The following is an 18,819-nucleotide window of genomic DNA, read 5'->3' as shown; positions in this document are numbered from 1 at the left end:
CCATTTCTACGAAGTTAGAACTTTCTAAAACATCTGAAGATAGGGGAGGCATGTGAGACTAAAATAAGGATTAGAGGAGTGACTGCAGAGACTGTCAGTTGGTAATGAGGGAGGAGGAGGATAAGCTGGTGTTGGCCCCAGATGAGACCACAATGCAGCAACAAGACAGCACAGAACGGCAGGAACTTCTAGGAACCACTGTCTGGTCCTGCTGCCAAGTGAGGCAAAACCAAAGAGGGATTTAACAAAAAAAGGCACAAAGGAAAAACAAAATGAAACCTAAAGTTATGAGTCAAAAGGTTACCCCACTGTTACCCTGCATTAAAGAGGACAAGGCCAGAGTGAAAACTCTCCTCGTTCTTTCAAACAAGACAGGCTTTATTTAGATCACCAAAAATAACATTTTACAGAAAGGGAACCATAACATTACACAACAAAGTATAGCTGTAAAATCTCAAATAAGAAAGGCAATGCTTTCTTTAGATCACCAAAAATAATGTTTCACAGAGAGGGAACCGTTAGAAGCAAATGCATAGCTGCAAATTTTCTTTTGCCATCAATATCGATTCCCTCTAAAATACTTTGAGACTACTTTGTGGTTTCCGAGTACAAACTAAACCTTTTTGGACAGAGTTGCTCGGCTTCATCAAAAAAATAAAACCAATTTGCAAAAAAAAATTTGTTTAATGCTAACAAATAAAGAGACAATGTGGTTCTTGCTAACTAACTGCAATGTCTACTGAAATGGCCTAACCTATTCCACGAATATTTCACTGTGAACATAGTTGCTTTTTCCTTGCCATCACAGATGGCCTGCAAAGTAACAAGTGTCGTGTCAGAGCACTTTCAGGCACCCAGGAAATCATTCCTAACAGAATAACTGCAGTATGTGGGCAACTCAAACAACAGAGCCCCAAGGTGGGCATTGTGTTTGCGCTGTGGGTAAAGACCCACCACCTTGTTAGTTATTCACCTGGAACCCAGAGCGCCAAACTAGACAGAGCAGTTGCTCTTACAGAACCAACAACATTTTAATAAATTGCCCGGGGGTTCTTGGTGCTGTAATGTGCCTCACAGGCAGCAACATAAGCCGACTCTGGGAAGAAGTCATCGTGGTATTCTGCTAAAAACCTGGAAAAAAAAATAGCCCCAATGAGCACCATACTAAGGACTAAATACCATCAAGCAAAATATTGACTTTCAACCTACTAACATTTCAACTGTTTTTTGGTATTAGGAAGAAAAAAATGACTATAATTTTGATCTCTCTATACTGATTATTTTCACTGCACTTATCCAGCTTCTATGTGAATTACTACTTATCTGAATGCCTTCACCATCATCAGGTGTACAAATGGAAACAGAACCTACACTCCACTAGGTGGCAGTCTGGTTATATAAACACTTCTGTTGGGGGCGGAAAAAAAAAAGCCCATGAATGTTTCTACATTTTTCTGTTGTTCAAACAAACTATTAAAAACAACAGATTATAGGCTGGGCACTGTGGTTCACGCCTGTAATCCCAGCACTTTGGGAGGCCGAGGCAGGTGGTCACGAGGTCAGGAGATCGAGAACATCCTGGCTAACACAGTGAAACCCCGTCTCTACTAAAAACACAAAAAATTAGCCGGGTGTGGTGGCGGGTGCCTGTAGTCCCAGCTACTCGGGAGGCTGAGGCAGGAGAATGGCATGAACCTGGGAGGCAGAGCTTGCAGTGAGCCGAGATCATGCCACTGCACTCCAGCCCAGGCGACAGAGCAAGACTCCATCTCAAAAATAAATAAATAAATAAAATAAAAAATAAAAAACGATTATAAACAATAAATCTCACTTCAGAAATGTACATCATTTATATGAGCAAAGTCATACAAAAATTGAACAGAACAACTAGTAATGGCATTTGGTGTCCTAATTTGCCATGCCAAAACATGTTACAGTTCTAGCTAACAGTACCAAGACACAGGAAAGACTCATATGTATGAAGACGGATGTTAAAAATGTGCTGGTCATTCAAGAATCTTCAATATACATATGATATCTTGACTCAAACTTCAACTGATTTTGCCGTGGAGGGCTAAGACATTCTCACATGTGCAATATTCACTAATAAGCACATTTGCCTTATGCTTGCTTCCCAGTGACTCCCACCTGCCCAAATTCCTAAAAATGTGCAAACCTTCTTCAGTATAAATTGAGTCAAAACTCATTGGATAGCTAACTCTTTTTCTTCTATGAGTGTACTCTTTTTATGATCATTATTGAGTCCATTGATTCTGGTTGATATCTTCGAATACATTTTTAAAACCTCTTACTAGGTTTATTAGTAAGTCCTCCTAAGTTACTTCCTAAAATTCTAATTTCTATTTTGTATTAGGCATGCATCAAAATTAGCAGGATTTCCTATGCTATCCTGCAGCTGACTCTTCATATTTTCTTGGCACTATTTGATTTCAGTTTACAAAATTTTATGCCAAACAGAGTTGTGGGTTTTGTTGAGGAAGAGGCTGGGAGGGAAGAGGGTCTTTTGGAAACGTGTTTCCAAGAAAATGTTGTGAAGTCTAATTCCACTCATGGACACTTTATTCAAAATGCCTACATGAAAGGATCTCTTAAAACCACAAGACGATTTCCCTGGCTGGGATACTCTCCACTCTGTGGTAAATCCTACTTGATGAGTCAGGGTGGGGCCTGGATACAAGGAAGAGATACTCCTTAAAGAGAAGGAAGAAACAAAGTCAGGTAGCTAGGATGAGCTGGGTGAGGCAGGGGGACAACTAGCCTTGAAGGCCAAGGAGAGAAAGTGGTCCATAGACATCATCTGGAAGGGAGAGGACACAGCAGAGCCTCAGATCAAATGATCCTATTAGATAAAAAAATGACTGGCTTTGTCAGCTGCAGGACACAATACCTTGGTCTGAATTCATACATGACAACACAGACAAGGGGTCTTTTCTCTTAATTCTAAAGTAAACACCAAAATCCAACCTATAAATGCTACTGTTTAAGTTAGTTTATGTACATGCAACAAAGGAAAGTCCAATGCTTGAGGTACTGTTGAATAAAAAAATGTAAAACTAAATTATCATCAATCTCAATCACTTCTACTTTAGAAAATTTATTTTCTATTTATAAGGTTTTTTTTAAATTAAATTCTTCTAGTGAGACAAAAAAACTTCACCTCTGTACAATGAATGCCCCTAACTCAGAAACCAGAGAAATTATGGAAAAAAGAAATACCAAAAAAACCCACTCCTAATTCCCATTACGGTTAGAACCAACCATGCTTAGGTAATACTTCTACTATTTAAAATACCACAGAGCTGACTTCCCCATGTGCTAAAGAGAAGTTCAGAAAAGCCACATATATGGCAACAGATGTAAGTTTTGACAAAGTAATAAAAATACCTCAAAAAGAGATCAAAGTGCTTCAATAAAGCCTTCAGATTCTTCTCAGAAAAGGACATCTTTCCAAGGATTTCTGGAAGTTTCACTGCATTAAAAATAAAGGCAAAACCATTTACAATTAGCAGAATCTGACAATGCATAGGATTCACTCAGGGAAGGTCTGGGCCCCTCCTTATCTCTATTGGAACTGAAATTAACATCCACATTATCAAACAAATCCCCAAACTCTTACTGAACAAAGACGGAGTAGCAGTACAAATATTACAAACATAATTTTTATGAAATTTAAGATTCATTCAATGCCTTTTCTTTGATAGATTACTTTTAATTTTTCTTGGATCCCCAAATTTCTTAGTTACATAATTATAGCCCAAACCACAAGGTGTACAGAAAGCTAACAGGAGAATACAAAATGAAAAATGGAAAGAAGGCAGGAACCAGGATTCTTACCAAACAATCGCAGCAAATGTTGTGCCCCATAAATGTAAGAGGGTGGAGGCGGCTGGTCACCTGGGGGGTAATTGTCAGGCACAAGCTTCCAGGAGAGGACCTGGAAAAAGCACGAATTGAATGCTTTTGTTATTCTTAATGGAGACACTTCCAACAACCTAACAATTATGACAGTAAATTGTACGTAGAGGGGAAAAAATAAGTGATTGGATCAAAATAAACACAAGCTTACAAAAAACAAAGATGAAAGGCAAAAACACTTAAAATAGATCAAGAAAGTCTTTAATTTCTTAACTCGCAACAGTTATTCTCTATAAATAACTGTAACTGTTTAGGTTCTTTAGTCCTTTCTCTTTATTGAAAATCCTGCTGCATGGCCAGGCGCGGTGGCTCACACCTGTAATCCCAGCACTTTGGGAGGCTGAGGTGTGTGGATCAACTGCGGTCGGGAGCTTGAGACCAGCCTGGCCAACATGTTGAAACCCCATCTCTACTAAAAATACAAAAAATTAGCCAGGTGTGGTGGTGGACGCCTGTAATCCCAGCTACTTGGGAGGCTGAGGCAGGAGAATCACCTGAACCAAGGAGGCAGAGGTTACAGTGAACCAAGGTTGTGCCACTGCACTCCAGCCTGGGCAACAAGAGTGAAACTCTGGCCCCCTTCCCCTCCACCCAGAAAAAAGAAAATCCTGCTGCACTAGAGAGAGAATGAAGCATTAAAAAGTAATCCATAGATGTTCTGAATAATATTACTGTTGTTTCAAGATTCCTTAATTTCTTGCTGTTAGATTCATTATGGAAACGAATTTGAATCTTTTAACCTCTTGAATCAACTGAAATAGACTTCAAACCTGATAACTGATTTGTCTTCATTCTGAATTTCAGAACTGTGGGTGGACCTGGGGCTTTTGTTAAAGGGAGAGTTGCATTTCAAAACTCTCTGATGAATTTCCGTAAAAGTACTTCAGCAAATTATAGAACCAGAGCCTACTCTACTGAGCTGCTACTTTGGCTTTTGGGATGTCATATTCAATATGGAAACAGTCAGACTGGAGGAAGTCCACCAGCAGACAAAGCAGAAAGAAAGATGCCCCCACAAACTCAGAAACACTGATATAGTCAGTTTAACAACATGGAACTGCCAGAAGCTAATAAGCACCAAGGTGGCCCTGAAGGATCCAGAACAAAGGCCTAGCTTCACTTTGGCCCCTGCCTAGACAGGCCTAGACTCTCGCCTAGGTCTCCACCCCCAGCGCCCCACTTCTGCACTGTGGAGCACTGAGGGAAGGGATCGTTCCAGCATCTTTACAGCATCCCCAGCACCCGCCCAGTGCACACAGCTGAAGCTTTGGAACCATTCTGAAAGTGACTCAAAGGAAACATACAGGACTTTGCAATCTCAGAGGCATGAACAGCACTTGGCACGTACAAAAGCAGGTCATCTGGCTCTATCTCACTCACTCAATTCTGTGTTTCAAGGCAGTTTATAATCTTCTATTTACGAAGACACATTTTCCGGGGAAAAACGGTAGGTTTCTAGTCGGGGGATTCCCAGTGGGGTATGCATGGGAATCATTGATGGACCTTTACTGGCATGTGCTGGCCCAGACCAGCCCCTAGTACTGTGGAGCAGCGATTGGAACTGAGAGAAAGAGCCCTGGTCAAAAAACACGGTGGTAGACGTATGTAAGAAGGTGGGAATCCACGAAGGTCTCATGAGTCCTTGTGAGAGCCGCCTGAACCCCAACCATTTCCCAGACAGCACTTTCAAACTATAAGTTGCAGCTGTACCTATAACCACTAGATGGCGCATTCGCACTGCAGACCAGAGTGGGAATAGCCCTTACTTGACAACTCAGATGCCCCTTAAATTCACGATTTCCCTTCAATAATAAAATTCGTAGTGCATTCTTATCTGAAAAATGGGCATGTCAGGGACTGCTTGAACTAGGGATTTCCTAACCTACCCTCAACAATCATCATAACACAAATTAGGCTTTCTAGATTCTCTATGGGGTCAGCCAACTGTAGCCCCTGGGCCAAATCCAGCCCCATGCTCATATGTTCAAAATGGTTGGGGAAAAAAAATCATATGAATAATATTTTGTGATATGTGAAAATCACATGACATTAAATTCTCAGTGTCCATGAATGAATTAAGGGGGCAGCACACAGAGCCACACCCCTTTGTTTATGGCAGAGCCACGTCCCTTTGTTTAGGGCTTTCCTGCTGGAACAGCAGAGTTGAGCAGTCTCTCAAGAGACCTTAGGGTACACACTACTGAAGACAGTTATCGTCTGGAAGAAAGTTTTGTGACTTCTCTTCCCATCATCAAGTGCTCTTTGCCTAGGCTGGGCACAGTGGCTCATGCCTGTAACCCCAGCACTTTGGGAGGCAGAGGCGGGAGGATCACTTGAGCTCAGGAGTTGGTGACCAGCCTGGGCAACATGGCAAAACTTAGTCTCTACAAAAAAATGCAAAAATTAGCCAGGCCATGGTGGCATGAGCCTGTAGTTCCAGCTACTCAGGAGGCTGAGGTGGGAGGATCGCCTGAGCCCAGGAGGCAGAGGCTGCAGTGAGCTAACATCCTGCCACTGCACTGCAGCCTGGGTGACAGCATGAGAGTGAGACCCTGTGTCAAAAAAAGAAAAAAATGTTCTTTGCCTAGCAAAGCCATTTTCCCTTGTGCAACTCCTACTCACCTTAAAAAAAAAGGAAATCTCACCTCCTAGGAGACGTTCACAGAATATGCTGATAAACTGAGACGTCTTCAGAATCCCTGACAAACTCACCACCTACAGATCACCTAATGGGCCTTAAAAATAGTTTTAAAATGAAAAGTTTTCCCATCTATCAAGTGGAAATCCGGTGGCAAGGCTGATCTCGAGAATTCAAAGTAATTTGGTTCAAGTGTCTGGCACAGTGGTGGCCTAGAGCCCATCCCTGAAGGGACGGCTATTGGTATTACTGTTAATGACGGAGGGGAATCAGGGATTTAAAGTAGGAGTCAGCAAACTACAGCCTGCTGGTCACATCCCGCCCAACTACTGCCTGTTTCTATATTGCCCACAAGCTAAGAGTGGATGTTATATTTTTAAATGATTGAAAAACAAAAAAAATTTTCAAACACATGAAAATTAAATGCTAGTCAAATTTCAGTGTCCATAAATCAAGTTTTATTGGAATATAGCACACTCATTTTATTTACATACTATCTGTGGCTACTTTTGGAGTTAAGTAGCCTTGACAGACACCATATGGCCCACAAAGCCGAAAGTATTTACCCTCTGGCCCTCTGTGGAAATTGACATCTGTTCTATAAAGTAAAAATACTGGTATTTCAATAATTGCACTTATTTAAAAGATGATTGTCAGTGTAGGGCTGGAATCCTAACAATTTTCTCACTTTAGAAACCAAAACCCACAGTGTTAAGCATAAAATTATGTACAATTTTGATAATGTTTACAGTAATAGCAGCAACATGATGCTTTAAGAACCTTGACTTCCACCTATAGAATTGAAGTAATCACAAATGAAGGAACCATTGGGAACAAACATCAAACATTCTTTACCTCGTTTATTTCATTAGTTCTTCTCCCTTCAAAGCCAGCAAACACAGCACTCCCTTCCTTGCTAGGAGTCAGAGGAATAGGTGAAGATGATCTGCTATGCACAGGTGTCTCTTCCAAAGAAAAAGATGAAATTATTCACACAGCAACTGAATTAAAGACTGCCTCAAGACTGTTAAAAACTGCAGAACATAAATCTAAACTTGGTTCTCAGAAATTACCAACCTTTAACGATAAGACTTTCCTTTTATAACAGATAGCACCTGAATTTTATTTGGTTAAAAAAATAAGGAATAAAGCACTGACACATGCTACAATGTGGATGAACCTTAAAAGACTATGCTAAGTGAATGGAGCCAATCACAAAGGGCCATATACTATGTTTCCATTTATATGAAATACCCAGGGTAGGCAAATCCAGAGAGACCGAAAGCAGCTTAGTGGTTGCCAGGAGCTTGCAGAAGGGGAAGTGGGGAGTGATTGCTACTGGGTATGGGGTTTCTCTTGGGGGGTGCTGAAAATGTTCTGGAATTGACTGTGCAGATGGTCGCACAACTCTGTGAATACACTAAAAACTACCGGATTGAACTGTATATGTGGATGTGTCAATGAAGCTGTTAAGTGCCACTGAATTATTCACTTTACAATGGTTAATTTTATATGTGAATTTCACATCAATAAATACAAATAAAAAATAAAAAGTACAAAGAGAAACAGAAAAAGATAGCACTTTATTTTGTAGCACCTTTTTAAAAAGTCTTTTTAAAAATTTTCCCAGCTGACCCTTTTCAATCTTCAATCAACCAATCCTTATTAACCACTTACATACAGATGATTCCATTTATATGAAATGCCCCAAACTGGCAAATCTATAGAGACAAATAGATTAGTGGTTGTCAGGGGACATAGGGAGAAGCAAATGAGTAACTGCTAGTCGATGTGGGGTTTCTTTTTTGGAGTGGTGAAAATGTCTGAAACTGATTTCAGTGATGGTTGCCCAACTCTTTAATTTTGCCCAACTAAAACTATTTTGTTAGTTATCTATCAGACAGGGTGGTCTCTTTGTGTCGCCCAGGCTCGACTGCAGTGGCCCAATGAGAGCTCACTGCAGTCTTAGACTCTGGGCCTCAAGCGATCCGCCAGCTTCAGCCACAGCCACAGCTGCAGCCTCCCAAGTAGCTGGGACTATAGGTGCACATCATCACACCTGGCTAACTTTTTCTTTAAGAGATGGGGTTTCACTATATTGCCCAGGCTGATCTTGAACTCCTGGCCTCAAGTGATCCTCCTGCCCCAGTCTCACAGGCATGAACCACTGTGTCTGGAGACACTAAAAACTTTAAATGTGTGAATTTTAAGGTATGTGGATTATATCTCAATCAAGCTGTTTTAAAAAAGCACCTGATTTTGTTTTAGCACTTGATTATTCAAAGGGCTTCTCTTAAAGGTATGCCTTCTTCAACTCTGCCCTTCTGAGCCTTCCCAATCTTCAAAGAATCAGCAAATACTTTCACGCACCTGGAACTATGCCACCAACACTGAGCTGTGATGGGGTGACACAATCAACAAGTCAGACCTTTCTCTCAGGAGCTTATGGATGTGGCAGGGACAGGATGTACACAAGGAAATGGGCACCTGAACACAGAATGGCACTGGGATGACTTTTGGGAGTTCCAACAGGATGATGCTTAGAAGGACCCCTGAAGGAGTCAGCACAGCAGGAGAGGCTGAGGGAAGAACAGGGCACAGGTCATACACAAGATACACCTACTGGGGCATGGGGATTCGACTCCAAGTAGTTTTACCCTGACCTTAGCTTTGGAGGTGTTTTTGATATTTATGAGGGGTGTCTTAGATTTCACAGCCTGCGAGCAGCTGAGCTCTGTGAAAGGAAGGCCACCAGGCTTCCATCTCTGGAGTTGGGTGCTTGGCGCCTGCTGGCGTAGCTCTGTTTCCACCTCCACACAGTGTGCTGGGGGACAGGCATGCAAGCTGCCTCCCCTGCTGCTGACTTCCTAACTCACTGAGCCCGCGAGGCACCAGGTGACATCGTCGGCCCTGCTGCCATCAACTTTCCATTTCACACATTTTTGGCAGTCAAGGGTGGAAGGATATAAGCACAGAGCACCCTGTATTTGTGAATGAGGTCTTCAATGTAAAGTGAATACTACTACTAAGAGGGCTTAATTAGCATAGGCTAAACAACCAGATTGTAATTAATTTGGGAAAAATGTCTGGTTAGTGTATGATAGCTAATGTTAGTTTCTACAGTAATTGTACCTGATTCATGGCACCTGTTTTAGCAGTTTTTGAAAGTTTAAAATGATTAATTAGCAGTGGTTTACTTCTAAGTTTTATATTACAGCAAATCAACCTGTGTGTATTTTGGAAAAAAAGAAAGTAAACTTTTCTCTCATTTATTTTGCTCATTGAAACATTCCAGCTCAAAATCAAGGTGAGCAGATCTGATGGAGTTTGAGTTGGGCTAAGAGGAGGTGAGAAGAGCTTATGGAAATCTGAGCATTCTTACTTTGATAATTCAGGACAGACCTTTCCAAATTAAACTTTAGAATGGAGAGACTACAGAGACAGAGTACAAAGAAAACAAAAAGCTAAACAACCCATTAGCATTGCTCATTTTGAATGCTTCATTAGGCCTAGCTACACAATACATAAAATTCTGATAACTCAATTTGCTCACAAGTGGTAGAGTGATGGCAAAAAAGAAAGGCTGAGGAAACAGCCCAGTCCTGCCTCCAACACAGCTGCGCTGCAATCTGCGCCAGGTGTTTCAACTTTCTACAGCTCCAGAAAGCAGGCAGCATGACAGCACTTTGGACATAGGAATCACACGCACTGTACACACACACATGTAACCTCAGCACCATGCCTGGCACTGACTAAACACAAAGTACACGCTGGCTCTCCCCGGCCTGGGGCACCCGAGAATGAACCTACTCTTTTCCAGGTGCAGGAAGAGCTTGGGCATGCTGGCGGATGTGTCCTGCTGCCGGCGCTTGGGCTGAGGTGAAGCGCTGCTCTCAGAAAGCCTGTCACAGTTGGCACTGTGGCGCGTGGACCGCCTCAGAGACTGCAATGCTTCTGGCTCAGCTTTGCGCCTTTTGGGGGTGGCTGGTTCACCGGTGGTCGGCTGACTCTCTGTGGACTGTGGCGTGGATGGATTCAACAAAGGCGGACTGGGAGAGAGTTCCTCCTGGCTCCTAGGGAAGATGGAGAATGTCACACATGGCTCAAAGGGCCTTTCCAGAACATGGAGTGCTTCTGAAGACACGAAATGCTCTCTCTACTCCAGGAGGGTCGTAAATATGTACCTAAGTCACTTGGACCCTCTCCATAACTCTGCAAGGCACGCTGGCATTAAAGATTGTGATGCCCCTGTTATATGTGTCTTAGAGCAGTGGGTCTCAAGTGGGAGCAATGTTGCCCTGACAGGGAACAGATGGCAATGTCTGGAGACAATTTTGGTTGCTGCAACTGAGGAAAGAGGTGCTATCGGCATCTAGTGGGTGAAGGCCACTAATGCTGCTAAACATCCTATATTGCACAGGCAGCCCCACAACAAAGAAAGATCTGATTCAAAACATCAATAGGGCCGAGGCTGAGAAACGCTGGTCTAGAGAACAAGAATACCCTACCACCTCATTGAAACGTAACTACTGGCAGGACTAGGAAAAGCATCGGGGTTGCTGTGTGAAAACACACAGCCCACCCCGGAGGAGTCTCAAGGTTTGAAGTAGGCCCTGGGGACTTTGACACAGGTCCCCAGTGAGTCCTGCAGGCCTCTCACCTGGGGTGAAACTGACATGGGGAAAGGGAAAGGAGAGAGAGAAGCTACCAAAGGAAGGATGGCTGAGAGGAGATGGTGGCCAGGCGGAAAGAGAAGCTGGGGAGCTGACAGCCATGAAGCAGAGGGAGAAAGGGAGGGCAGGGCAAGGTGGCCGAGAAAAAGGGCAGCACACTGCAAGCGGGAGGTTATCAGTTCACGTGCAGGCAAAGTTTTGCAGCACAGCAGTAGACGAAGGCAGATGATAAGTGGTTAACAGAGGAGACAGATGAGTGGAAATCATGAGAACAGACCACTCTCTCAGGAAGAGAGGGAAGAGGGAGCGAGCACAATACCTTATAGAGATTAAGGGAAAGACTTTAGGTTGCAGGATCCCCCTCCCTGCCCCCTCAAAAAAGAACAGAGCATGCTCGGTAACTGAGGGAGGAAAAGTGGTGACATCGCAGAGCAAGAAGAGAAGTAACTTTTACTGAAGGCCAAAGTTTGCAGGCCCTGTGTGAACATTCCCATTTAATACTACTAGCTAGGCCTGCCTTCCGTCCATCCCACACCTGCAAAAGAAGGAGGCTCCTAAGAAACCTCTGCAACTAACACAAACAGCCAGTGAGGGGACTCAATTCAAACCTGCCCCTTCCACCCTCCCCGGCCTGTGCTCTCTTCACCCCACCCACTACCGTCTTCCCCAAAATGGGAGAGCTGCTCATCATCCCACCTAAGTTCTCTATGCTGGGGTCTTCACTTGGTAAAATCTGCCAGAGCCATATGAAAGTGAATGATGACTTAGCTTACCCAGGAAAAAAGAAAACCACCAGGACACACACTTTTCATTTCCTTCCCTCCTCCAAACATGTTGGCCCACACCATCAGATTGAACTCTTCAAAACAAGGATCTGATCATTGTACTGCTGACATGTGAGGGTGAAAGTGCAGGCTATATAACTTACCTGTTAGTGCTTGTGGCACTTTCCTTAATTGGAAGAAAAAATTTAGACGAAGTCACCTTTTTATACTGAGCTTGTTCATATGGATAGAGTAAAACCAACGGGAGAGTGTAATCAAAGGTTATTCTTAATCCATCCACCATCTCCTTACAAAGGTCAACACTGGGAGGATTAAAAAGAAGAGATTAGAGACACAAGTAAGAGGTACTTTCCAAATGTTCACAATGAAGTTGCCGATTTTTAATAGGGCAGTTTTAAATCTAATCATTATATATTACACCTACGTACACACAAATTGAAATGGATTTGTAGCTACTGTCAAGATTACATAGGAAAACATAAAGTGTAGAAAATACAGCAGTCACTTTAACTTACCCCATTAAACACAAATAAATATGTTTGAGGCCACACGAGGTGTCCAGCAGCCTGTGCTGCAAAAGTGGACAGGTGGACACACCCCTATCACTGCAAGCTGAAACGGGTTAACCCTAGTGAACCCCTAACCCTTGCTTTAACTCCAACACTCCACCTTTCTGCCTCTCATCTAGCTGGGTCATGTGTACCAGGCAGGATACAAGGAAGCTTTCTCTGACTGGAATGAAAACCTGTTTGTAAACAAGCTTTGAGAAATCCTCACTGCCCATTCTGGTGCTTCTCAAGGAAAGTTCTCGCCCTAAACAGTATCACTGAAAAAACTGTCTCAGTGCTGAGGCAGTGCACTTTCAATGCATCCATGTAAGATGTGTAAATAGTTATTGAAGTACTGAAGATTTCACAAAAGTGACAAGGTTTTAATATTAGATGATTCAATGAATTATCAATAAATTATTAAATATTAAATGAATTCAAAATAACGGAATAGAGACAAGTGTCACCTGTTCTAAATGGAAGCCACCTCTCTAATACAGAGAGAACCACAAAACACCAAATATGCCAGTACTCACTTCTTTTCTGCTGGGATATAATGCACGTTCATGTTGGCATGTGGCATAACGTGATGGTGACGAGGCCTCTCATTGGCTGAAAAGGCTGCATTGATAGCAAAATGCTTCACATAGGATTCCAAAATCGTTATGATGTTGGTCTGGCATGGAAGTTTCACTAACTGTTAACAAAAACATAGACATCTGATGTATGCATCCTAATGTAACAAACCACATATTCCAAGAAACACTGGTCATGTCTGTATCATTTTTTAACTCAAAAATAAACCAAAGCCAATTCTGTTTGAATAGAACTTCTTAAATATGTTCGCAATCTCTTTGATCTTTTTTTCTCTACTGATCATAACCTTATGTAGATTACAATATTACTTTTTTGAATAGATGTAAGCAGTGATTCTTAATCTCAGTGATCTGTTAGAACAACCTGGGGAACTTCTTCAAGTATACCTGCAGTTGGACTCCACCACAGATCAATTAATTCTTAATTTCTGGGCTGAAGCACAAGCAGCAGCATTCTGGAAAGCTCCCAACACAACCCTAATGGGCAGCCAGAGCTGTGTGAGTTTCAATTTTTATCAGCTGCACAGCACCACTGGCAGAGAACTTTAAAACCTGACTCAATACAAAGCTGAAAAATATAAATTTCGTTCCACCAAGATTCGCTATTGCTTACGTCTATGATTGCAAACTATGGCAAAATGAAAATGCCAAACAAATTAATGTTTTATACATTCTCCCTACATACCCGTTTCCTCCTGTTAATGTAGTAACAATCATCCTCCAGCTGCTTCTTCAGAACTTCAGGGATTTCTATAGTTATTGTTCTTTCTTCCATTTCCCTTCTTGTTTGAAGCTCTGGTTCTTCTTTCTGCAATATCAAAATTCCATTTTTAACTATTTAAAACAGTAGAAGAGTCAATATCCAAGGAAGGCCTGCTATGAAACAAACCCAGCTAATCCTCAACAATCATAGTATGCCACGTGTTCTAATTAAAAGTATGTTAAAGGCCAAAAGTTAACTTGTTTGGGGGCACTAAACACAATGCAAATATGTATTTCATTTCTTTCCCATTTCAGTTTACCACTCGGATTTATATTAACTTTGGATGCAGGCAGAAGACATCACAGTCTGTAGGCTCCATTAAAAAATTAATCATTATAAAACAAATAATTTGACTGGAAAGAAAGATAACTATAATTTGTGGAAACATTTTAGGGGCATAAAGAGCCACTGAGAGACTCATACGGCGACTATAAATAAGGGTTGTTTTTCTTTAAATGTCAAATAAAAATTTACATTATTGGTTTAAAAGATGTATCTTTAGAAAACAATTCACAACTGGAGTATTTCACTGTGAATTTTTACCACTAAAATATATAACAAAGAGAAAGTTTTTACAATAAAAACTTTATACCACTTCAGTCTTTTCTTCAATATCACTTTCTTCACTTATTTCTTCATCCTTGTTTTCACTACAGTCAGAGGAACTGCTTAATGCTAGGTGAAACAAAAGCATCTGGTAAACTCGCATTTTATACTTCACCAACCCTTATGTCTACAGATCTTCACATGTAGTGCGGGTGCTACTGGAAATAATAAACTGCAATTCCATGTATTTTTAAATGCCAAACACAAATACTGTATCTTTCACAATAGAAATTTATTTTGACAACCAATTTCAATGGATGCAAAAATCACACTAGCTAATGATCGGAAAGTGTATTGTCAGTTAGGATCCTACAGTTTCCTGTTGCATTCATAAATGGGACCAAGGCCTGGGAGGTGCCAAAAAGAGAACAGATCCCATGAGAACACACCCATGAGGGGTTTGTACAAAGATGCTGGCCGAGAGGGCAGTAGTCACAAGCATGACTCTGCTAACGTTCTATTACTGATTTACTGACTTATATTGACTGCTACTTTAATTGTCAAAAATAAATGGGGCAAATATTATACATAATGAGCTTGAAGTGTTTCCCTGTCTAGAATTTCAGTGAATCCTTCTCTCAGTCTAGGTGGAAGTTCTTTCAGCCAAAAGAAATGAAGTGAAGCTACTCACAGTTTTCATCATTTTCATCTTTTTCTTCAGTGGGGAGGCCTTTTAAGACAGAGTCCACACCAGGCAACCTGCAGCGCTTCTTCTTTCTTCCTGTGCTCCTCCTGAAAAAGAGTAGCAAACAACTGAAATAAGTTTTGACATTGAACTCGTGAGTCTTGAGATCAAAACAAGATATAATAAACAATGAAATACATTTGAAAAATTATTAAACTTTAGAACATAAATGGTAATTTCCATTTCAGAAAATTATACAATAACCACTCTGAAAACACTAAGGTTATTTAGAATACCATAGGAACACTCTTCCCCTTACACACTTTAAATATTTAAAATTATTTAATAAATGATATTTGTCATTGTATTACTTTTATATCATAAAAATCTAAAACACTAAGAGAAAACACATTGGATAACATTTATATCTTGATTTTTGTATTCTTACAGGCGAGCTACAGCTTTTCTTGCCAATTTACGCTGTAATCTACGATTTTCATCGGTATCACGAAGCACATGATCTTCTGCTGCCCATCTATCCCAGCTAATTGAACAAAAAAGGAAAATTCAGTACTTTAGTTTGATATGAAACAAAGACTAAAAGTACCTCAAAGCAATAGAAATGCCCCAGAATTACATTTTAGAAAACGATTTAAATATTTTAAAATCACAAAGAGGAGGCAAATAAACTGAAAAAGTAACTCATTCAGACACAGAAATAACTGGGGTTTCCAGAATCACCCAGACAGAATCCAAATACAATCGACTTAAAAGTAACTATTCGTCACAATAGGCAAGTTCTGGTAACAAAGTAAAAACAGGAAATGAATCAAACTTCTCTACAAGTGTTTCTAAAACTTAAAGAAGTTTGCAACGCTACAAAGTAAAGACAGGAAATGAAACAAACTTCTCTACAAGTGTTTCTAAAACTTAAAGAAGTTTGCAATGCTACAAAGTAAAAACAGGAAATGAAACAAACTTCTCTACAAGTGTTTCTGAAACTTAAAAGAAGTCTGCAATGTTTCTATGCAGCAAAGACAATCAATTTTCAGTCTGGTTTAACAAGTTCACTCACCTTCTGTTCCAACCATTAAAATGGATCAGATATTCTGGGATCTTTCTGCCTTTTTCGTCTTTCCCAACAATAACATCAACAATCTGAAACGAAGAAATATTTCCCACAAATGGCAGAACATACAGAAAATTAGAAGTTAGATCAGGAAAACTAATTCACAGACCCTTTTTTAAAGAAAGCATTCTCTCCTCTTTTAGACCGACAGCCGGGTTGAAATATTTTTCCTTTCATTTTTTTCCCCCAAGTGGACGCCTTCAAAATAGGAAACATCCGTCCAACCACCCCGTGATTGGTCTCTGAGCGTGAGACAGTGTGAGGCTTCTGAAGCCATTGGCCGGCCGATTTGTCACTAAGGAGAGACTCCAGGCTAGATGAAAGCTGCAGCCCTGAGAGCTCTGGGAGTTGTAGTCTCCTGGGCTCCCCTATGTCCAGTGCCAGGACGGCTAGCTGGAGACTCTGGAATCCCTCCCTGTTGTGTCCCTAGAGGGAACAACTAAAACTAATGATGGGGCGTGTCCCCCCCCCGCCCCCCCCCCCCGCCCCGAGGAGGCTGGAGGGCGAGGAGAAAGAGGGATAGCAGACGCGGTTAAAAGACAGGAGCAGCAGGGGAGGGAACTGAAGGCAGAATATGCTCATCCCTTTAGGGATGTCCTTTAGCATCTCTAATGGACAGAGCTGTCCAGACATCGCCAAAGACACACCTGGGACTGCCCTTGTCCCTGCCGCCTAAGGCTTCGCCCAGGTGGCCCTAGGAACCCAGGTCTCTGAAATGAAAGCACCTGGGTGCTTTCCTTGGGGATCTGGGAGACCTGGTGCCAACTCCTGCCCGCCACCCAAATCTGAGGAGCTGCAAGATGTGGCTCAGCTCCCGGAGACTTAGGTGGACCGGCCCGGGGCGCGATTCCCATCAACTATGGTCAGACCCACGTAAATCCTTCAGAGTTTGAAAACGTAAATGCTGCAAGGCCCTGGGGTACGAAAACACTGGGCCAACCTTGCCCTCGGGATGGGGTTCACGGCCTACAGGCGGGATGGGGCCTAAAGTGGACTAGGGTCCCAGGGACACAACGTCGCAAGTCAGCGGCCAGCGCCGTGTAACTATGAATTAGAACCTGGATCGGACGGCCAGGGCGTCCCACAGGAGCCCACCCGGCACCAGGCCGCACAGAAGGAGACATTTAACGCGAAGACAGAAACCGTATTCGAGAGGCCTCCTCCCTCAGCGGCCACCGTTGCAGTCGGGGCGCAAACGGTAGCCCCGGTAACGCGACAAAGCATGGGCGAGGCTCCCAACCGCGCGTGCGCCGCCCGGCCTGACGGAAGGAAGTGGAAGCATCCCAGACCCCGCCCCGACTCCCGGGCGTAGCGCCCTGTGAGCGCCCCCTGCCGGCCGCACCGCTCCTCGCAGGCCGAGGAGCCCGGCCGGTCCCTCAGCTCCGCGCGGCCGTCCGCCCCCGCCCCCGCCCCCGGTCCCGGGTCCCCCAGCCCGCGCCTCCTCCCTGTCCCTCCGCGGCGGCACCTTGGCATCGTACAGCACTCGCGCCTTGGTGGGGTCAGGCTCGAAGCACAGCACTTTCTCCCCTGAGTGGAATTTAAATTTCATGCCCTCGCTCGCGCTCATTTGCTCATCGTGGCGGAGGGCGAGGCTCCGGGGCGGGCGGAGCGCGCGCGGTGGGGGAGGGCGGGCGGGGGCGGGGAGGCGGTGCGCCGTGGCCGGGGGGGGCCGGGAATGGCGGAGGCTGCGGCCGCCCCGCCCTCGGCCCCTCCTCCGCCCGCCCCGAGCCGCTGCCGGGACCTCGGAGGCGCCTGGCGGGCGCGCTCCCGCCCGGGCGCGTCCCCGCACGTCCCCGCCGGGGCCCCGGGAGGGGTGCGGGCGGGGAGCGCGACCCCCTGGCCAAGATCTACCGGCAGGACGTCTCCCGTCGCCCCCATGGGAGAGGGTCCCCGCGGCCTCCAGGCTGCGCCCACGTGCGCGCAGGGTCGTCCGTCGCCCCGAGCGCCCGCTCTCCGGCCCGGGCGTGGGAGGCGCCTAGGGAGAGAGAGAGCCGGTCTGGAGTAGGCACCCGGCGGCCGGGAGGCTGGACGGCGTCTGCCCCCAAGAGCTCCCTGGCCGTGCGCGCCGCGTCAGCCCCCTTGGCAGAGCAGCGCGCCGATGAGTGTGGCCACGCTTGGAGAACGCAGCGCTGGAGCTGGCCCCAGGCGGGCAGTGGCCTCGGGCGAGGGCAGAAGGGCACTCCGGGCTGTGAATAGAACACTTGCTTATCCCTTCAGAGGACAAGCCGGTGGCAGGCCTGGAGCCCCCAGTGACGGGGTGAGCAGTGGGCAGCGAGGCAGATGGGTCCTTAAAGAGTAGCTGACGTCTTCAGTGTCAGCTTCTAGCGTGGCCTGACAGCCCCCAGCATCCCCGGAATGCCCCCCACGGTCTATCTGCTCCAATAGACTAAAAATTCCCTAAATAGAAGCACCCTTGAGGCCGCTATCAATATGGTACCTGCACAGAGTGGATGTTAAGTAAATACTTGATGAGCGAATGACAAGTGATGGGAGACTTGAAGGACAAACTTCCAGGGACAG

The 18,819-nt window shown here is 44.0% G+C and overlaps 1 protein-coding gene across 3 annotated transcripts; it reads right to left on the bottom strand.

The window, feature by feature from the left end:
- Nucleotides 1-360: 360 nt before the first annotated feature.
- Nucleotides 361-17,983, bottom strand: MSL3 (MSL complex subunit 3). 3 transcript variants are annotated; one of them, XM_034949527.3, is made up of 13 exons: nucleotides 17,765-17,983; nucleotides 16,246-16,328; nucleotides 15,619-15,714; nucleotides 15,177-15,277; nucleotides 14,532-14,614; nucleotides 13,862-13,984; nucleotides 13,117-13,277; nucleotides 12,176-12,334; nucleotides 10,385-10,647; nucleotides 7,430-7,539; nucleotides 3,856-3,955; nucleotides 3,406-3,490; nucleotides 361-1,131 (listed from the first exon to the last, which is right to left on the bottom strand). In XM_034949527.3, exons 1-13 carry the CDS (start codon nucleotides 17,864-17,866, stop codon nucleotides 1,032-1,034), a joined length of 1,566 nt encoding a protein of 521 aa, XP_034805418.1. In that variant the 5' UTR covers nucleotides 17,867-17,983; the 3' UTR covers nucleotides 361-1,031. The 3 variants fall into 3 exon arrangements, with proteins under 3 accessions (XP_034805418.1, XP_003805727.1, XP_008972132.1); XM_003805679.5 differs by lacking the exon at nucleotides 17,765-17,983 and adding an exon at nucleotides 17,358-17,568; XM_008973884.4 differs by lacking the exon at nucleotides 17,765-17,983 and adding an exon at nucleotides 16,409-16,476.
- Nucleotides 17,984-18,819: the final 836 nt, after the last annotated feature.

This window comes from Pan paniscus, chromosome X, assembly GCF_029289425.2.
Source record: "Pan paniscus chromosome X, NHGRI_mPanPan1-v2.0_pri, whole genome shotgun sequence".
NCBI classification, from domain to species: Eukaryota; Metazoa; Chordata; class Mammalia; order Primates; family Hominidae; genus Pan; species Pan paniscus.
Note: the sequence above shows the minus strand (reverse complement) of the source record. Positions and strands in the feature narration are given on the sequence as shown.